Below are 21848 nucleotides of genomic sequence, written 5' to 3'. Positions count from 1 at the left end.
GCCTCAGCAATCAGACAACAACAATGCCTTTTATTCAGAAATAAAAGGCATCTGAAATTGGCAAAGAAGTCAAACTCTCACTCTTCACAGATGACATGATACTCTGTGGAAAATCCAAAAGACTCCACCCCAAAATTGCCAGAACTCATACAGGAATTCAGCAAAGTGGCGGGATATAAAATCGATGCTCAGAAATCAGCTGCATCTCTATACACCAACAGTGAGACCGAAGAAAGAATTTAAGGAGTCAATCCCATTTACAATTGCACCAAAAACCGTAAGATACCTAGGAATAAACCTAACCCAAGAGGCAAAGGATCTGTACTCAGAAACTATAGGAAACTCATGAAAGAAACTGAGGAAGACACAATGAAATGGAAAAACATTCCATGCTCATGGATTAGAAGGACAAATATTGTTAAAATGTCTATGCTACCTAGAGCAATCTACACATTCAATGCAATCAATATCAAAATACCATCAACTTTTTTCACAGAGCTGGAACAAATAATCCTAAAATTTGTATGGAACCAGAAAAGACCCCAAATAGCCAAAGGAATGTTGAAAAAGAAAACCAAAGCTGGTGGTACCACAATTCCAGACTTCAAGCTCTACTACAAAGGTAAAATCATCAAGACAGTATGTTACTTGCACAAAAACAGACACAGAGATCAATGGAACAGAATAGAGACCCCAGAAATGGACCCTCAACTCTATGGTCAACTAATCTTCAACAAGGCAGGAAAGAATATCCAATGGAAAAAAGTCTCTTCAACAAATGGTGTTGGACAGCCACATGCAGAAGAATGAAACTGGACCATTTTCTTATACCATACACAAAAATAGACTCAAAATGGACGAAAGACCTAAATGAGAGACAGGAATGTATCAAACTCCTACAACAGAACATAGGCAGCAACCTCTGTGAGCTCAGCCACAGCAACTTCTTGCTAGACATGTCTCCAAAGGCAAAGAAAACAAAGGCAAAAATGAAATACTGAGACTTCATCAAGATAAAAAGCTTTTGCACAACAAAGGAAACAGTCGACAAAATCAAAAGACAGAATGGGAGAAATTATTTCCAAATATCTTATTAGGTAAAGGGTTGTCTCCAAAATCGATAAAGAACTTATCAAACTCAACACCCAAAGAACAAATAATCCAATCAAGAAATGGGCAGAAGACATGAACAGACATTTCTCCAAAGAAGAGATCAAATGGCTAACAGACACATGAAAAAGTGCTCCACATCACTTGGCATCAGGGAAATCCAAATCAAAACCACAATGAGATACCACCTCACACACTAGTCAGAATGGCTAAAATTAACAAGTCAGGAAATGACAGATGTTGGTGAGGATGTGGAAAAAGGGGAATCCTCTTACAATGTTGGTGGGCATACAAGGTGGTGCAGCCACTCTGAGGTTCCTCAAAAAGTTGAAAATAGAGCGACCCTACAACCCAGCAATTGCACTACTGGTTATTTACTTCAAAGATACAAAGGTAGTGATCCAAAGGGGCACCAGCACCCCAATGTTTATAGCAGCAATGTCCCCAATAGCCACATTATGGAAAGAACCCAGATATCCATTCACAGATGAATGGATAAAGAAGGGGTGGTATATATATACAATAGACTACCACTCAGCCATCAAGTAAAATTGAAATCTTGCCATTTGCAATGATGTGGATGGAACTAGAGGGCATTATGCTAAAGCAAAATAAGTCAATCAGAGAAAGACAATTACCATATGATCTCACCCATATGTGGAATTTAAGAAACAAGGCATAGGATCATAGGGAAGAGAGGAAAAAATAAAACAAGACAAAATCAGAGAGAGACAAACCATAAGAGACTCTTAATCATAGGAAACAAACTGAGAGTTGCTGGGGGGGATGGGGGTGGGCAGATGGGATAACTGGGTGATGGACATTAAGGAGGGCATGTGATGTAATGAGCACTGGGTACTGACCTCTACCTCTGAAACTAATAATACATTATGTTAATTAACTGAATTTAAATAAAAATTACAAAAACAATAAATAAATGTTCGATAGAATTAAAAAAAATTAGCATTGTTGCAAAGGAAATAAAAATTAATCTGGAAAAAAAAAAACTTTCAGGAAGCAACCTTAAAACGGGCACCTGGGTGACTCAGTCGGTTTCAGTTAAGCATCTGCCTTCTGCTCAGATCATGATCTCAGGGTCCTGGGATCAAGCCACTCATCAGGCTCCCTGCTCAGTGGGGAATCTGCTTCTCCATCTCCCTCTGCCCCCGCCCCCTCCAACTGGCTCGCTCCCTTTCTCTCTCTCAAATAAAATCTTAAAAAAAAAAAAAAAAAAAAAAAAGCCAGCTTAAAAAACAGACTGGTTCTACCGTAAAAAAGGAATAAAGTTTTTTTTTTTTTAAGGGATGATTAAAAGCAACTTAATAATACCAACACTACTACCTAAATATTTTATACACTACTTTATAAACTTAATTCTTTGTTAAATGTGAGCAACATGGCTTTTGCTCATTGGAAAGGTTAGTATATTTCAGAAATGTAAAAATTTATCATTTTGAAGTAGCATTTCACCCATCTTCCCACCCACCTCCCCTCTGGCAACGAACCATTCTGTTTTCTGTATTTAAGAGTCTGGTTTTTTGTCTTTTTCTTTGTTCATTTGTTTCTTAAATTGGTGAAGGGGATTAAGAGTACACTTATCATCGTGATGAGCACTAGGTACAGAATTGTTAAGTCATTATATTGTACACCTGACGCTAACGCTGTATGTTATACTTCAACTAAAAAAAATAAAAAACTTAAAAACAGTGTTTCTAACTTTTTAAAGTAAGCAGTACTACAGTAAACCTTTTCATGTAAAAAAATAAAGTAGCATTTGATGAAAAATGCTGATACCAGTAACATAATTTAGAAGCACTCTCGAGAGAAAGTGCTTTCAAGCTAGGGTACTCACAGGAAGGGTCTGAGACTGCTGTGTGAGATGATTTTCTTGAACTCCGGGAGGAAGCAGAAGGTGTTGGGCTGTGATCAAACCTTTCCAAGGCTTCCTTGAGACTGACTGTGTTTATACGATTATCAGACCCAGAATCCTGGCTCTAAGGAGACAGAGTAAAATAAATGTTTTCTTGTGGTTCAGTTCAGAGATCCCAAATTAGCGATATAGCCTGCTAACCCTTCTTCCCCAAAATTAGTTTTAACCCACAACAAGGCAAAGGTACCTGTGTAATATTTACCTGTATAATATTAGGTAAGGAAATAAAAATTTCTTTTCTATAGCCAGAAAACGTTGGCTTCATTTTCTATTTACAGAAACAGATGCAAAAGAATGAAGCTGGACTCTTAGTTTATACCATATACAAAAATTAAGTCAAATGGATCAAAGACCTAAACATAAGAACTAAAACTATAGAACTTTTAGAAGAAAAGGGGAAAAGCTTTATGACACTGGATCGGGCAATGACTTCTTGGATGTGACACTGAAAGCACAGGCAGCAAAAGTGCAGCAAACAACACTATAAACAGTGGAAAGGCAGCCCACAGGATGGGAGATAACATTTGCAAACCGCGTATCTGATAAGGGATTAACACCCAGAATATATAAAGAATCCAATTTAAAAACAGACAAAGGTCTTGCATATATAAATGGCCAATAAAACACATTGAAAACATCCTCAATGTCAGTAATCATTAGGGAAATGCATATCAAAGCTATGAGATACACCACTTCAAACCCATCAGGATGACTATTACTTAAAACAAAAAAAAACCCAGAAAAATCACCAGTGTTGACAAGGACAAATTGGAACTTTTGTACACTCCTGGTAGGAATATAAAATAGTGAACCTACTATAGAAAACAGTATGATGGTTCCTCAAAAAATTAAATATAAAATTACTACATGATCCAGTAATTCCATTTCTAGGTAAATACTCAAAAGAATTGAAAGCAGAGACTCAAACAAGCATTTGTACACCCATGTTCATAGCAGCATGATTCACAATAGCCAAAAGATGTATGCAACCCAAGTGTCCATCACTTGATGAATGGATAAACAAAATGCGGTATAACCATACAATGGAATATTACTATAGTATCCATAATCAGCAAAATCTCCTACTCTCAACCTCACCTCTGAACATCCATTTGCTGGCTTGCTCTAAAACCCAGACGTCTCCTGAAAATACCACTTCCTTACAGGTCTTTTAAGTGGTGGCTATTTTCTATCTCACAACCTTCAGAGCCCTGCTCTGGAGAGGAACAAAAGTCCTTCTACTGCTCTTTCCAGAACTTTTCCCTTTCCTCTTTCCCAAAACTCACAGCCAGAATCTCACATTATCACTATATGACTATCTCTCCTTGTTATAACAAGTCATCTACTGACCTTGTAGCCACTCCTCACTAAGCACCTGAATTCAAATTTCTGCTCCTGGCTCAGTCCTCACTAATTCTTACTTCCACAGTTACCAATAGCAGTATCAATTCACAAGTTCAACATCATGACTTCTCTCTTCCTTGATGCCTTGATCTTGATTTCCACCTGTCCTCACTTATTCTTAGTCATACCCTAGACTTTGTCATGACCAGTAAGAATAAACCTTCCATAATCTCAATTTCAAACACTTTCCTCTCTGACCAGCATTTTCCATATTTCCTACTCATTTCTCTTTAGTCTCCAACTCCAATAATCCTTTAGTAGAACATAAAAATACACTGATTCTACCACATTTTCACAATCACTCTCTCATTTTATGTCTTCTCTCCCTTCTTTACCCAGCTTAAATTCATGGTTAATCATAACCACACCCTTGTGGGTATCATCAACTATCCTGCTCCTATCTCCCTTCACCACACTACCTTGGAAAAATCCCAATGCTCGTTAAACCAAATTTTTAATCTATTCAGAACATGGCTGAAGAAATACAACATGGTGACTGTTCTCTCTTTAAATTAATGGCCAAGAACCTCAAGCGGGCCCTTAATCCTTCCTGCTAGAGTAGAATTACCTTGTCTGTTCACTTTCCTACTTTCCTAGAAAACAATTTAATCCTTGCTCCCCTCTTCTCAAACCTCCAACAAGTCCTCTCCTAACCCTACTCTTACCGGTTACTCTGCTTCCTGTTTCACTAGAGAGTGCTGCTGTAAGCTCCTATCATTATATCAGTCTACCTAGCAGCATCTGTACTCATATATTCTGCCTTTCTTCATGTCACCACAGATCAGGGATCAGCAGACACTCTCTGAGATGGTCAGAGAGTCGATACCATAGACGTTGAGGGCCACACACTCTCTGCTACAACTATTCAACTCTGCTGTTGCAGCACAAGAGCAACCACAGGCTATATATAAACAATTGAGTGTGTCACAAACATTATCCTTCTTTGGATTTTTTTCAATCACTTAAAAACATGTGGAAAACATATTTTTAGCTTGTGGGGGTTACAAAACCAGGCAGAGGACCAGATTTGGCCTAAAGCTCACAGTTTGCCAAACTCCTCTGTCACTGAATAATTTTTCCACTAGCTAAGCCCTATCTGTCCACTATGGACAGGGTCCCATCCTCTCTCATCTGTTCAAGAACACTGCTCTAGCATTTCTACCTCTATCTCTATCAGTAATTCTTCTCTTTCCAACAGACCTTTCTCATCAGTATACAAACATGCTATAATTTCTCCCACCTTCAAAAGCAAAAACTTCTTTTAAGCCTACTTCTTCCTACTACTGCACCACTCCACTCTTTTTTGTAGGAAAACCTTCCCTACTCGCTGTCTCTAATTCCCCTTGTCAGATGTGATGTGAGGGTGATCTGGCTGTGACATCTGTCACCCCATTGATCGCCAGGGTTGATTCAGCTGATCTGGCTGGCTAGGCGGGTGTCCCCTTCCTCCCTCACCGCTCCATGTGCGTCCCTCCCAAAGCTGCGCACTCAGTCGAAGAGGACGACCTTCCCCGATAGAGGAGGACCGTTCTTCGGTCAAGGGTATACGAGTAGCTGCGCTCCCCTGCTAGAACCTCCAAACAAGCTCTAATTCCCCTTGTCCCAGAAAATTCTCTCTTAAGCCCACCCTAATCAGGCTTTCACTCATATTACTATTCCATCCAATCTGCTCTTATTGATCAACAAATGCATGTTGTTAAACTCAGTGCTCACTTCTCAGTGCTCTTCTAATTTAATCTACTGTAGCCGAATATGACAAAGCTAATTGTTCACTCCTCATGGACATGCTTTTTCCTGGCTTCTAGGACAACTCAGTTTCCTGGTTTTATTCATACCTCACTGGGTATTTCCCTTGAGTCTCCTTCACGTCTTAATGATGGATTGTCCCAGTACTTAGCCCTTCATCATCCCCTCTCTCTCTCTCTCCATTCATTTCCTGGTGATCACATTTAGATTCATGACCTTAAAATCCATCCGCGCATTAAAAGTTTCTCAAAAATATACCTCTAACCTAATCTCCAGGAGGACTGTGGTAGTAAAAGTAAACACAGCTAAAGTAGACATAGGCAGAGTATATTTCGGAAGTAAGGCTAGTTGAATTTGCTAAGGATTGGACACTGGCGTAAGAGAAAACAAAGCAAGGAGGAATGACCTCTGTATTACTTTAATTTATATAACTGTCCTCCCTCATTTCAAGGAACCCTAGATTTAAGCACTTTTCTCAGAAAATGTATTTTACTAAAACATACTGGATCTTCTTCCACTAAGCATATAAAGCCTCTTCGAAAAAATTCTTTCACGTGGGATCCATGATTGCAGAGAACTTCTCTGGGTTATTCACTGATGTATTCTGAGCATCTAGAGCCATGTCCAGGAAGAACTGGTTTGTTGAAAAACTTAATGATATCTCCCATATTGACCCTGGCAGTGCTGCCTATTTAATTCATTTTTTATACAGATTCTTGATTCTTTTCATTCCACTTATTTTCTGCATGTCAAAAATAACTGTTGTAGGCAACTTCTGACATAGCCCACAATGATCCCCGCTTCCTGGTATTCACCACCTTGTATAATCCCTCCCCTATAGTAGAGGCTGAACCTAGTGATTTGCTTCTAATGAACAGAATCGATAGAAGTGATGGGATATTACTTCTGTGAATAGGTTACAAAAGACTCCGACTTTCATCTTGCTGTTGGTGTCTCTCCCTGGATCTTCTTACCTACTTGCTTGGATGGAAACAGCTACCTGGAAAGGAACTGAAGGCTGTCTCTGGCCACTAGCCAGCAAGAAATCAAGGCCCTCAGTCCAACTATTGCTGAGGAATCCCATCCTTCCAACAAGCACTGAGGAAGCTTAGAAACAGATTCTGCCCCAGTGGAACGTTCAGTTGACTGTGGCCCCCACTGACACCTTGACTACAGCCTTGTGAGAGACCCTGGGCCGACCCCTTGATTGCAGTCAATGACCAATTCTAAGCAGAGGGCCCATCTAAACTGTGCCTAGATCTCTGACCCACAGAAACTATGAGATAATAAATGTGTATTATTTTATATCATTAAGTTTTGTTACACAGCAATAGGTAACTAATATACTATACTTCCACCTGGAAGTTTCAAGCCATGTGTCTTTAGGGGAGATCCCCCCACCAAAGACTCAGTTTCAACATTTTTAAAACAGGGATATTACCCATGAGATAAGGATGTCTGAGGAATAAATGACACTTCACACTTCATATAAAGAACTTGCCAGAGCCTTGCACATCGCAGGCAATTAGTAAATGGTAGTTTGAATCTGAGATCATATGTCTCTCACTAAATAGGAGGCCCTTCAAATCTTTTTTGAAGCAGATAAGATTTTAAAATATTAAATTTAAAAATAAAGGGGCGCCTGGGTGACTCAGTCAGTTAAGCGTCTGCCTTCGGCTCAGGTCATGATCCCAGAGTCCTGGGATCAAGCCCCATGTCGGGCTACATGCTCAGCAGGAAGCCTGCTTCTCCCTCTCCCTCTGCTGCTGCTCCCCCTGCTTGTGCTCTCTCTCTCTCTGACAAATAAATAAATAAAATATTTTTAAAAAAATAAAAAATAAAATAAAAATAAATAGTAAAATATAATTTATAACCCTGTCACAAGTGAGGCAATGAAATATTTGAAAAATACTTTTCCTATAAATCACTGAGTCTTGCCTTTCATTGGGAAGAAATAATTTTTTTTAAAACTCTAAGATACATACTTTGTCAGCAGCTGTCTCAGGAAGAGACTCTTCAATGCCAAGTTCTCGTCGTCTTTCAGCCCTAACTTCTGCATAACTACAAATGGAAAAAAACAGGATTTTCATGCTTAATCATTCATTTAAAATACTGCAGAGATGTGTTCTGTGTTTGATATATGTCTTACTTGTTCATCATGGATTCCAGACTATTTGCTATGCACTACACAAACTTAGAATACATCTATAGTGTTCTATCTTAATCTAGGTATCCCAAAAGTTTTATATGCTACGGTAAATGATCTTTGACTACACAGTACTTAAGAGGACTTAAACAAAGGAAAAGTATGCTTATCTACTCCAGTGCTCCTTTTACATGATCGACTTTGGTACATAAAACACAGTCACAGCTTCTGCTCTAAACCATGATGTTTATGTCAAGAATTATATATGTATATGTACCTGCATTCTATTTCCATATAATGCCTGTAAGTAAATTTAATAATGCATTGAAAACATGTATCAAAAATTAGGAAAAAGATCACTGTAGCTCTTAACAAGTCATGCCTAAAAATTACATTGCCAAACTCACTATCAGTGTTTCTGTAATTCAGAAATGCTGTAAAAGAATTATTACCTTACTACAGTGTGAGTACAAACAATAAACTCTGGCCTTGAATTCCACTGATGATAAGTGATGTAATAATGAGTCTGAAGCCAAATCCACTGTTGTCCCTTGGTGAGGAACCTATAATAACATGATTTGCCTTTCCCATATTGCATTACTAAGAAGAAAAGAGAAAAATATTTATTGATTCATATCATTAGTTATGAATCTGGTTTTTAGCCAAGGCTGTAATTTACATTTAAATCTATATACATAATTCTTCTGGCTTTTCAATAACATATTATCAGTTATAAGAAAATGTTATTCTATAGAGATAGCTTAAGGTCCCAAGCAATTAACATATCTTCCACAGTGCCCAACTTAGAATCAGTGATTGCTAATCTCAGATACTTTTCACACACGATACATTTCCAAATACTTAAGAATGAAGTAGTCACGTATTGACTTCCTCCTACTAACAAGAACTGAGGATAACAGCAATAAATAATCACATTTGAGGGTTTTTTTCCCACAGGTACCCTGGCAGGGACTGCATCTTTGGAGCATTTAATTCAAAACTTTAATGAAAATCAGAGTAAGTTAATTGTTTAAAGTAACTGGTAAGTACAGTGTTACCAAAAACATTCTCTGTAGATTATAAGTTCTGAAGTCTTATAACATATTAAGCAAAAAAAGAGTTCTGTAGTTAAATTAATTTGGGAAACAGTGTTAAACAGTTTTACTTGTCTTTCTTTTCAAAACTATGAGTATGCTAATTTATGTCATGATTCTGGGGGTGAGGAGGTGGTAGGGATTGATTATGAAGTGTTTCCCAGGTTTCCTTGACCATAAAATCTGTTTTTAATGGACTGGCATTCTGTGAAACAAACCTTAGGAAATGCTGGTCAGGAATCAATCTCTCTCTGTCTCTCTTCATGAGGAAACCAAGGTCTACAAACTCAATTGCTTGTCCAAAATTACCCAGCTAGTCAGAGAAGTGTACGATCTTGTCAGTACATCACAGAGCTTAGTGCTCCTATCACTTGGAGTGAATGCTTTTTTTTTTTTGTGCTGAAATAACTTTACTCTGAACTCTTCCATTTAGTTGATGCTGTAACATGGTTTATTTTTCATATAGAGGTTTACTAGACCAGCCTAAGACATCATGAAAGTATCTTAAATATCTAATTAAGCTTTAGAGGATACTTCAAGAGGGTAGGATTTGGGGAGGAGAATCGGAGAAGCAAATAAAATATCATTAAAACAAACTTCTGAAACAAAGAAAGAATAGCATGTGGTAAAGGGTCTAGATTCTAATCCTGTCTCTGCCACCCATGAGTTGTGGGATTGAGATTAAATTACTTGGCCTTACTGTGCCTCAGTTTACTCATGGAGATAACGCTGGTGATGAATAATGGAGATAATGTACATAAATCGTTTAGAATAGTGTCAGCCAGGCACAAAGAGATGCTAATGTTCCTGCTGCTAATAACCATAACAGCAGGTAACATTAAGTACTCACTATGGGCTTTCTAAGAGTTTCTTTAAATGTGCCCCTGCCTCCTGGGCAGACTTACATGCCTGGATATCAAAACTTATTAAATAGTGTTACATTTTGACATAAACAATTTTCAAAGCAATCTACTTTTCTTACTCTGGATACAGAACTTACACACTTCAAAAACAAGGTTCATTATATATTATAAACCTGTACTTACTATTATAGATTAAAATATGTAAAAGAGGAACAAGTTTAAGTTTGATCTAGGATTCCTACTGGTTTGGTTATAAAGTAAAATCTTCCAAAAAAGACAATCTTCCAGTATTTTTCAGAAATACAAAAATGGTTACAAGTCTGCATTTTATCACCTTCTATTAACACACTCGTTATTTACTTGACTAAAAGCAGTTATTATCACCAGAAATATTAAAATCTACTTACAGTGCTCATGACACTTTGCCAAATTTTCTAGGTCATCCACATGATAGTAATCATAGCCTGATGTTCCCAGAACTTCAAATGGCAAATATCCTATTATAGGTGGTGCCCTAAATTACATATAAAACAATCAATATTATAACTTTTCCCACAATAAGAAATACCTCAACTAGAAATCAGTTTTGGGGGGCACCTGGGTGGCTCAGCTGGTTGAGTGTCAGACTCTTGGTTTCAGCTCAGGTCATAATCTCAGGGTCGTGGGATCGAGCCCTGTGTCTTCGGGCTCCACAACTCTCTGGGGTGTCTGCTTGAGATGCTTTCTCTCCTTCTGCCTCCACCACCACCCCCCTCGACTTGCACACACATGTGCGCGCTCTCTCTCAAATAAATAAATTTAAAAAATATATATATATCTTGAGGTGTCTGGGTGGCTCAGTCGGTTAAGAATCTGCCTTTGGCTCAGGTCATGATCCCGGAGTCCTGGGATCAAGCCTGCGGTTGGGCTCCTTGCTTAGCGGGGAGCCTGCTTCTCCCTCTCCCTCTGACCCTCCCCCCTGCTTGTGCTTTCGCTCCATCTCTCTCTCAGATGAATAAATTAAAAAAAAAAAAAAACTTTAAAAAATAAAATAAATCTTAGAAAAAAGAAAAATCAGTTTTGGGAAGAATCTTTGGTTTTTGAAAAATGGATAATGGATTTGAACATGTGATTAGAAAACGTTTGTCACTAAAACCCATTAATTACATGACTTTTAGCTTTTAATGGAATTTAAAATGAAGTTACCTGTGATCTAGAAATAGGAACTTCCATTCTAAACTATGTCTAGATGTAAACTCTTCATTAGGTTCTTCAACAGTGCACATTTCCTACAAGCAAATTAATAATTAAAATTTAGAAATACTGTTCTGTGCCCTTAGAAGAATCCTAAATATTGTTAGCCATGAAAGTCATTATTAATTTTTCCCTAATTTATTTTCTAATCACATTTTAATATTCTAGTATTAAAGAATGTGGCAATAAACAGACGCAGAATTCTGGGGGAGTATTTCTCACTCAACATATTTCTCTATTCACTCACATGCCTATAAAACCCTAATTCTAAATTCAGATCTCTCTCCTGAATTACAGTTCTATATTTCTGTCCGGATGTCCCCACGCATCACAAACTCAGTATGTCCTAAAATGAACTAAGTGCTTTACTCCTCATACTCACACAGTTCTGCCTCTTGTTACTGGAGGCATACCTGGTATTGTGCCATCAGTCTAGAAATCTGATAGTCACAAGACAATCTCATTTTCCCTTTTAAAAACCATCTAAATGGCTGTTACCAAATCGTTTCAATTTCATCTTCTTTTTTAAAAAAAAAAAAAAATCTATTTGATCCCATCCATCTTCAGGGTCTTATTAGACTCTAGACTTGCCATCACTGGCTCACATTATTCCCATAGCTTCTCCCCAGACAGGTCTCCCTGTTCTTTAACTCATCTTCTATCCTGGCCACAGTTACCTTCTAATACACAAGTAAGATTATGACTTCCCTGCTTAAAACCTTCATGATTTCTCATTTGGTTCAGATAAGGTTTAAACTCTTAGCATGGAGAAACAACAAAGAAACACATTTCTGGACTCTGCTTGCTTTTCTAACCTCATCTCCCACCATCCCTACCCCCTCCACACACAGTAACCCTAGACCCTAGTCATACTCAGCAATGTATTCCAACCTCCTCTGTGTCCTTGAATGACCTTCTATAGCACAATGTAGTGAATTAAAAGCTTGGGCTTTTGAGAGAATGGGAATTATAATTAATCCCAGTTCTACCACTTAACAGCTGCAACTCTGGCACTTCGCAAAGCCTCAGTTTCCTTACTAATAAATATATATTATAATATATAAATAATAAAATGAGGATCATACTAGCAACTATCTTATAAAGTTATTACAAGAATTAAATGAGATAATACATGTGAATTATGCAGCGATCAGCAAATGTTAGCCCTTGCTATCATTTCCTAAGAACAGAACAAGCAGAGCAAGACTGGATTAAGATCCTCGAACTGCTATTTCAGCATTTTGTCCTAGAATATGGTATCTCCCTAAATTTAAAATCTTAGCCTGGCTTATTTCAAGCCACTTTCTAGTGGTTGAACTGTTTTCCCACTTGTCTACTAATCATCTACTTCTTGGGCCCCAGGGAATAAAATAAATTATCTAACTGAATTTTAAAATTGAAGAAGTAAATTATATGCAATAAAAGGCCACTTGCGTATTTCAAAAGAAAATTTCAAAAGCAATCTTTAAAAATTACCTAGATTTTTGGCCTTTCCCCTTTAATGTAGATTGTGAACTATACAAAAGTACTCTAAAATTTTGCACAAAAGCAGGACAGGGGTGATACATAACCACTGGCTAACTGCAAAGGAGATATATTTTAAAATGAGTTATAATTTAATGAGTGCCTTGATAACTCATTTCCTTCAAAATAAAATAAGACGAAATCAGAGAGGGAGAGAAACCGTAAGAAACTCTTAACTCTAGGAAACAAACTGAGGGTTGCTGGAGGGGAGGGGGGTTGGGGAATGGGGTAACAGGGTGATGGGCATTAAGGAGGACACTTGATGTAATGAGCACTGGGTGTTACATGCAACTGATGAATCACTAAACTCTACCTCTGAAACTAATAATACAGTATATGTTAATTAGCTGATTTTAAATTAAAAAATTATCATGACCAAGTATATTTAATGACTCATGATCATTACGCTTTAATGTTTGTAAGAAATATCAGTTATTCTGGAAACAACAAAAAAATTACATAAAGATAGTTCTCATAATATGAGGTGAAATCCTCTTTGGAAAATAAAATTAGAAACATACCTTGATGAATTGAGGTGTAGCTAATCTCACAGTAGCTACAAAACAAACTCTATCATCATAAGAAGGTCTGTGTGTGCGTTGTATAGTTCCTTCAAAACCATTGTGTGCTGAAGTGGATACTAAAACAATAAGGAAATACGTATCAACAGTTACTCCAGTAAAATCTAGTTACTGATGTTCAAACATCTGTGTCTTTAAGAGTTTAAAGAAATACCAAGTTAAAATTCACTATATTTTTAACTCACCACTGTTTAAAGATTTGAAATTTCCTATGAATTTTACATATTCATAGGTAGACGGCTCCTTTGGGTCTATTGTTCCTCGAAGCATATGACAACAGAATTCTAACTGATTTTTTGCTGAAATGAGAAAAAAATGTGATGTATTTGTGGTTTATCATAATGAATGATCTATAAGATGACAAAAGTTGTGTAAGTTTATAATCACTATTTTCTCCAATAGAAGTCCTCAAGGACATTTTATTTAGTCCATAAAAGTAGAATATCTTTAGGAGATGATCTCACCTTGTTCTTAACAGAGAAGACAGATCTTCTGATATAAGCAACTGTATGTTTCCCCACTTTTATCTGTCCTTCCTTCTCATTCTTCACTCTAATGTCAAAGAAAGGTTTTGCTTCCCATTACAAAGCTAATGCTTCTCTCTACTTGAAACAGCCTTTCCTACCTTCTCTAGGACTAGGGGCACACCACTGTCATTCATTCCTCTAGAATCCATACATTCTCTTCTTTGGGCCCTTACTTTCCAATTTTAAATTTGTCCAGGTCTTTCCATCTTAAACAAAGAGTTTTGCATGCTATTCTTTTTAGTATCATAGATCTTCCTTTTTATTATGTACTCTAGTTTTCATAGATTCATCTCCCTTAACTTCATGAAATGTGGTGTTAGTCCTTACACCTCTGAAGAAATCTGTCTTCTGAAGATCACCAACATTTGTATTGTTAACTTAAATGATCTTTCCTTGTTGTTTCTACCTCTTTAAAACTTATTACATCTTCATCCCCATAACATGAAACTTACCTTCCTACCTTATTGACTATTTCTATAAACCCTCAGTCAATCTATTTTCAAACTATGGGCATTCGCAAATGTTCTTTTTAGGGGCGCCTGGGTGGCTCAGTCAGTTAAGCGTCTGCCTTCAGCTCGGCTCGTGATCCCAGGGTCCTGGGATCGAGCTCCACGTCGGGCTCCTTGCTCAGCGGGAAGCCTGCTTCTCCCTCTCCCTCTGCCTGCCACTCCCCCTGCTTGTGCTCTCTCTCGCTCTCTCTCTGTGTCAAATAAATAAAATCTTAAAAAAAAAAAAGTTCTCTTTATCTTTTACTATCCCTTATAAACGTATTGGCATTGGTAAATTTATTTACTCCTAAATCTCTCTCCCTAACATTTTATGTAAGACCAAATCTCATGTCACTATTTGCTTTAGGACATTTCTACTTGATTGTCCCACCAAGTAACTTAAACTCAAAATATCTGGAAGTGAACTTATCCCTCTTTCTTCTAAGCCAGCTGTTCTCCTTTGTCCTATGTGTGTTATCTCCCCAGTTAGAAACCCTATCAATTTGGTCTCTTCTCTACCTAACATATGCCCCAAAACTAATCTGTCTCCAGAACCTGCTATTTATTTCACCAAGGAAGCTCTCATTAGTCATTTTTTCCAACTGAGCTTCCAATACCACCAATTTAGTAGTACCTGCATCCAGGTAACTGCAAAATGTATTTTTTAAGCTTCTACACTCCTGCCGCTCAAATTCAATCTTGCCTACTACTCTTAGACTAATATTACCTTCATCATTATTTCAGCACTCAAGGACTAGTAACACCTCTTTTCGCTCACAGCATCAAACTCATACTCTTCTGTCATTACCATGAATGGCTTTATTATCAAACGCAACAGATTCAAAATCTAACTACTTTCTTCCTAAAACCTTCCCCACTGATGATCCCTGGCCACTTGGTCACCTGTGCCCAATACCAAGTCCTCTTGAGTTTATCTACTCAACACTCATTTATATACATCCTTCCACCCTTAACTTCTATTGCTATTCTTACCTCCAGTCTGGTCCTTTCAAAATTTTCCACCTGAGATATATTTTTTTCACACCACTTTTTTTCAAATCCCCTTTCACTGGCTCCTCACTATGTAAAAAATAAAAATCAAACTCCTTAGGATGAACTATTAAGCCCAATTTCCTTCTCTGGACACAAATCATACCACGTGTACTACCCACCCCACCTTCATTATGGCCCAAATGACCAGCTTACAGAATCCCGAATTTTCTAAGCAATTTCCCGTTATATATCACGTTACTCCTTTGGCATGAACACCTTTTTTCTGGGGAAATAAATTTATTTTGTATATTAATTGTTTAACTAGGGGTCAGGAAGTCATTTAATTAAAGCTTTTCTCTATCAAAAAGTACTGTTGCCAACCTCACCTCTGATCTTGGAAGCAGAAGTCTAAGAGCTGTCTTTCTGCCAGAGGGTTGCTTGCATTCAGGTCTCCAGCCGATTCTGCTCTTATGAAGGCCTCTAATGTGGACCTTTCCACCTCTGTCCACCTACTGCTATGTCCCAGGGTTCCAGCTTTCTTCTCTTTGCTCTATACGTTTACCTCAAGCAATGCCATTCAATCCACAACATCAAGCACTATTTATAGACATATAACTGGCCTCTATATCCAGCCCAGGTCTCTTTCCTGGAATGGTCTATCGGTCAATGTCATAAGAACTTGATTTTTTTAATAACTTAATTTTTAAGCAATTATAAATAGGCTTCAAATGGATTCTCCTTGTCTCTAGTTCTTCTCGACTCCTGACAGACTATCCATTCTTAACAACGATAGACATTCATACATAGTTACACATAAATGTATGTGTGTGTGTCTCTATTCTTGGACAGTTAGTATGCTACAGAATTTCAGGGTTCAAAATACAAATAATTTTTAAAATGATGAATCGATATTACCAGAAAAGTCAAATATTCGAAATGGAAAAAAGTGATTAAACACTAAACAGTGTTAAAACAATTTCAGATTAAACAAGGGTTAATTTAGTGGAGAAAATGAGACATTCAGGTCAAATTAATTTGTCAAATGAATCTAAGAGAAATGTCTGATTATACCATAGTATTTTGTACTTCTTGAAGGCAAGGACTATTTTTCACTATTCTTGGCACTCTTATGATATAGCACAAGTTCCAGGCATATTAAATATATCCAATAAATGATAACTTAATTCTGTTTAATAAAGCAATTTCCTTTACTTAATAATATTTTGAAATACATAAGTTACTTTTCTCTATAGTTTCAATGTTCAGTTGGTTACTGATGGTGAAAATAAGAATATCTTAATTTTCTCTCATTTCATTCAAAAAGATTTTTTCTTAATTAATACATTGCCAAGTTCCATTTTTGTGTAAAATACATTTTTATGGCAAAACCACTGTAACAAAAAAGATGGGCTTTCAATATACCCTGAGAGTATGGTCATAATTCTAATATGGTCATAATTCCATTAGATATATATAAATATTTAAAAAGGATCTAATAGGGTATATGGAATGATGCTATTTGTTAATATGGTTTGACACATCTGTGTTTGTTACAAACGTACAAAAGTAAAGGAAAATGCAACCAAATACATTTAACTTTTTTGCTTGATGGTGACTACTTACATTTTAAATATTCAGGAGTTAATGAATCACTTTCCAGCAGATGAGTAGAGAGTATTTTATAAACCTCTGAATGTTCCCCCTCTGGGATAAAATTAAATATACTTTGATCCACAAGATCAGACTGAAAAAGAAATTTTTAAAAAATAAAATAATTTTAGTGATTCAAGATACATGTATTTTAAAAGTGTATCACGGGGTGCCTGGGTGGCTCAGTCGGTTAAGCATCTGCCTTCGGCTCAGGCCATGATCCCAGGGTCCTGGGATAGAGTCCCACATTGGGCTTCCTGCTCAGCGGGGAGTCTGCTTCTCCCTCTCCCTCTGCCACTCCCCCTCCCCTTGTGCTCGCGCTCTCTCTCTGTCAAATGAATAAATAAAATCTTATTTAAAAAAGGGAAAAAAATAAAAGCATATCATCATTCTTAAAACATCACATGAGCATATGGCTTTCAATTATCTATAAAAACTGACAAATGCCAAGTTATCGAGCACAACTCAAAAAACAAGAGAAGGTGGAAGAAGGTTAACATGACCTCCATGCCTCTGATACTAGTGTCATCAGATCTATGATCAGTATGACTGTGAAAGTCTGATAAATTATTTGCAAAGGCAAGTTTCACCAAATGTGAACATTTACTATATAACAGGACTAAGAAAGTTTATTAGAAAAATCTTTGGCTACGAGATACAGCCTTACCATATATCCAAACCTCTAGTAAATTATGGCGGTATATACTATAACAAAGGACCAAAGCATTAGCCACTGGCTAAGTGAAGAGGAGATCTGATTTGGTGTTATTTCAATTGTCCAGTGTGTCCTTTCTTTTTTATTTCATTTTTCCAGCCATCTATCCTGTATCCCATTGTCAAAAAGCCTTGCTTTTAGGTAACAAAAGAGGCAAGTAGTATGTTAAGCATTACAATCCTTGCTAAAAATATGGCTTTAACCATGGTTTAGTAACCAACATTCATTTGACAAACATCAGGTTATCCATGATGTGCCATGGCTGCGGAATCAAAAATGACAAGGGGTGCCTGGGTGGTTCAGTCAGTTAAGTGTCTACCTTTGGCTCAGGTCATGATCTCAGGGTCCCGGGATTGAGTCCTGAGTCGGACTCCATGCTCAGCAGGGAGTCTGCTTCTCCCTCTCCCTCAGCCTTTTCCCCACTCATGCACAAGTGCACTCTCTCTCTCTCAGATAAATAAATAAAAATAACAACATAATAATAATAAAAAAAGAACCACTGACAAAACTTCAGTGACTTCACATTTCCTACCAAATCTAGTACATTCTACTTGGTTTCTCTACATTTTCAAACTGCCCCATGGAATTCTGGGAACAGTGAAGTGGCATCTCAAAAACTGTGGAGGAAAGGGTAGAGGGTAAGGGAAGTGAGAAGGTGTTGTAAAGGCCGGGCTAAGGGTCTTTCCCCCTGCATTCAACCAAAGCACTTCCATTGTTTCTATTTTAAACACTGTAAAGATTTTGTTAAAAGCAAAACAAACAAACAAAAAAACCCCAAAGAACAATAAAGAACAACCATGGGGGCTAGTGGGAGGTAAGAAAGGGGTGTTTTACTACTCTCCACACAAGCCATACATTCACATTCTTTCTTTTCTCTAGCCTTCCTCGTCTACCCCATGAAGTAGAATATCCTCCCCCCTCTTTCCACAGATTTGTACCCTCTAACCTTTCAAAGTTCAGTTCAAATGATTTCCTTTCTTGCCCTTTGCAACGATGTGGATGGAACTAGAGGGGATTATGCTAAGTGAAATAGGTCAGTCAGAGAAAGACAATTATCATATGATTTCAGTCATGTAGAATTTAAGAAACGAAACAGATGAACATAGGGGAAGGGAAGGAAAAATAAAATAAGATAAAAATTGAGAGGGAGGCAAACCATAAGAGATGGTGAATTCTAGGAAACAAACAGGATTGCTGGAGGGGAGGTGGGTGGGGGGAATGGGATAACTGGGGGATGGGCATTAGGAGGGCACTTGATATAATGAGCTCTGGGTGTTATACGCAACTGTGAATCATTAAATTCTACCTCCGAAACAAATTTTAAAAAAAGCATTCTCTTTAACACCATAATCCACAGTAAAAATAAAATTCCTTTAGTATTTATTACTCATATCATTCATTTTCAATAAAAAATACTTGTTATATTTCAATGCCTATGCCCTGCTACCCCATGAGTGAACAAAAGGGCCCTATCTCTTACACCTTTATCTCCTGTCCTTCAAATCAAGGCACATTAGACTACACTTTGCATATAACAGTAAAATATTTTGGATTAAGGAGTTATTTGATAAAGGTTTTAGGGATAACCATATCAAAAATATATCTGTATTTTAATGAAATTTTGCTGAAAGTCTGAAAAAGCTCTAGAAGTAATGAACTAAAAATTCAAGCATGAATAAGAACAAAAGCTAGAAAACTACTTTTGCTTTCTATAAATATAAAAATATAATCTATAAATATAAAAATAAAATATCAGTAATATAAGCATTGATACTAATATAAAAAACTGTCTTAACAGAAAAATAAGACACCAATTTGAAAAGCTAAAACTTTCATTTTGGAAATGATTATAGTTTTCTATTATTTATTCTTATCTATAATTTCTTCTACTATTTCAGTAAATTATGATTTAAGCCATGTTACCCTTACAGGAGGTTTCATATTCATAGAGAAAATATGAAAGACTAGTAGAGAGTGGTATGGTCAGAGGCGATCCTTCCCCACCATTCTGCTTCCCCTGACACTTGATAATCTGAAATGTCAGAGTTAGCAGGCAACTAATTAATGTGTCAAACTTTCCTTTAACCACTACACTTAAAATCTCTAAATGAAGCTGATCATACTTGATGTTGGCAAACCATCCACTCAGTTCCCAAACACAATTCAAAGGAAAGAAAATAAAATGGTAGCTATCTAGATCCTTCTATCTCTCTCAATCATTTTCATGAAGAAGAAATATAAAACCTGCTGTTTATAATGTGACATAAACCAATAGTCTTTCTATTTTCATTCTTTCCTTTTCTTAAACTGGAAGTTTGTGCCTCTTAATCCCCTTCTCCTATTTCATCCATCCTCCCGCTCCCCCATCTCCTCTGGCACCACTAGTTTGTTCTCTGTGCTTAAGAGTCTGTTGGGGTTTTTTATTCATTCGTTTTATTTTTCAGATTCCACATGTAAGTGAAACTATCTGGTATTTATCTTTCTCTATCTGACTTATTTCACTTAGTATAATACCCTCTAGTTCCATCCGCGTTGTTGCAAAGGGCAAGATCTCATTCTTTTTTATGGCTGAGTAGTATTCCATTACACACACACACACACACCACACCATCTGTATCCATTCATCTATTGATGAACACCTGGGTTGCTTCCATATCTTGGCTATTATAAATAATGCTGAAATAAAAACAGGGGTACATACATCTTTCTGAATTAGTGTTTGTGTTTTCTTTGGGTAAATACCCAGGAGTGCAATTACTGGATCATACAGGCCTTTTTGTTTTTTTCTACAGTAGATCAATGTGACCATTTACTGGAAACTATTCACTCTTACCAATTTCCTTTTCTTTCAGGTAGACAACCAACAGTTAAATTACTGCTGTTAGTTTGGAAATATAAACACAAGTTGCTTAAAAAGGACTAAAAGCTCCTCTGGAAAAAAATGTCAAATATATGTTAGATACAACCACTGTGTTCCTTTTGTACAGGCATAAGGAACTTAAAAATTTTGGCTCTATCAAATAAGCTTTCAAAATCATCATATGACTATTCAAAAAAATTCTAAATTGTATTTCTGTATACTATATTTATACCAAAGTCTGCACTGACTTTCTTAAAACACACATGTTTATACTTCCCAACTAACAAGAAGAGCAGGAAAGGAAAGGAAAAGTATCTTCAGAGCAGCACTCTTACTCTTAGACTCTGTTACATTGTAACACGGTTAATCACCCCTGATATTACATGTGATTACAAGTGTAATATATCCTCTCTCAGGAACACATTTAAGCAAGTGTGAGGAAATCAATCTTAACTTGTCAAATGTTACCAATTTTAAGTTCCCAGTAAAGAGATCTTTTTGTGTTGGCACTTTCACTAAATTCTTGCATAATTAAGTCCTATTTTTCTGGGTAGATGTCTGCTGATAACACAAAGGCAGGTTGGGCTAAGGAAGTCTAAAATCCCTTCTGATGCTGAGGTTGTATGACCCTATGATTTTGTTACAGAACATCAGACCAAGAGGGGGAAAAAAATAATAAAATTCCTTCTCCTGATTATTAGCCACAAATAAGTTAAAATGTACCTAAGTTAATTTCGTAAGTATGAAGCGACAAAGTTAATAAAAATATTTTTTGCAGGACCTAAAGTATCAGTTTTATAATTTCATAGTCAGAATTAGAATTTAAAAATTTTAAGTCCTTGGGGTGACTGGGTGATAGACACTGGGGAGGGTATGTGCTCTGGTAAGCGCTGTGAATTGTGCAAGACTGTTGAATCTCAGATCTGTACCTCTGAAACAAATAATGCAATATATGTTAAGAAAAAAAAAAAGAAGAAGAAGGTA

At 36.9% G+C, this 21848-nt stretch overlaps 1 protein-coding gene across 1 annotated transcript in view; it reads right to left on the bottom strand.

Annotated features, from left to right (window-relative positions):
- Positions 1-21848, bottom strand: part of CLOCK (clock circadian regulator) — a 128599-nt gene that overhangs the window by 24792 nt on the left and 81959 nt on the right. The window contains 9 exon segments of the mRNA XM_006752468.3: positions 2963-3104; positions 8176-8251; positions 8789-8936; positions 10701-10807; positions 11479-11561; positions 13572-13690; positions 13817-13930; positions 17263-17383; positions 21728-21744. Of these exon segments, the coding sequence (XP_006752531.1) occupies positions 2963-3104; positions 8176-8251; positions 8789-8936; positions 10701-10807; positions 11479-11561; positions 13572-13690; positions 13817-13930; positions 17263-17383; positions 21728-21744 (927 nt within the window).

Source organism: Leptonychotes weddellii, chromosome 2 (genome assembly GCF_054177405.1).
Source record: "Leptonychotes weddellii isolate Sample4059 chromosome 2, ASM5417740v2, whole genome shotgun sequence".
Classification (NCBI taxonomy): domain Eukaryota; kingdom Metazoa; phylum Chordata; class Mammalia; order Carnivora; family Phocidae; genus Leptonychotes; species Leptonychotes weddellii.
The sequence above is the reverse complement of the archived record's forward strand: the minus strand, read 5'-3'. Positions and strand labels throughout refer to the sequence as shown.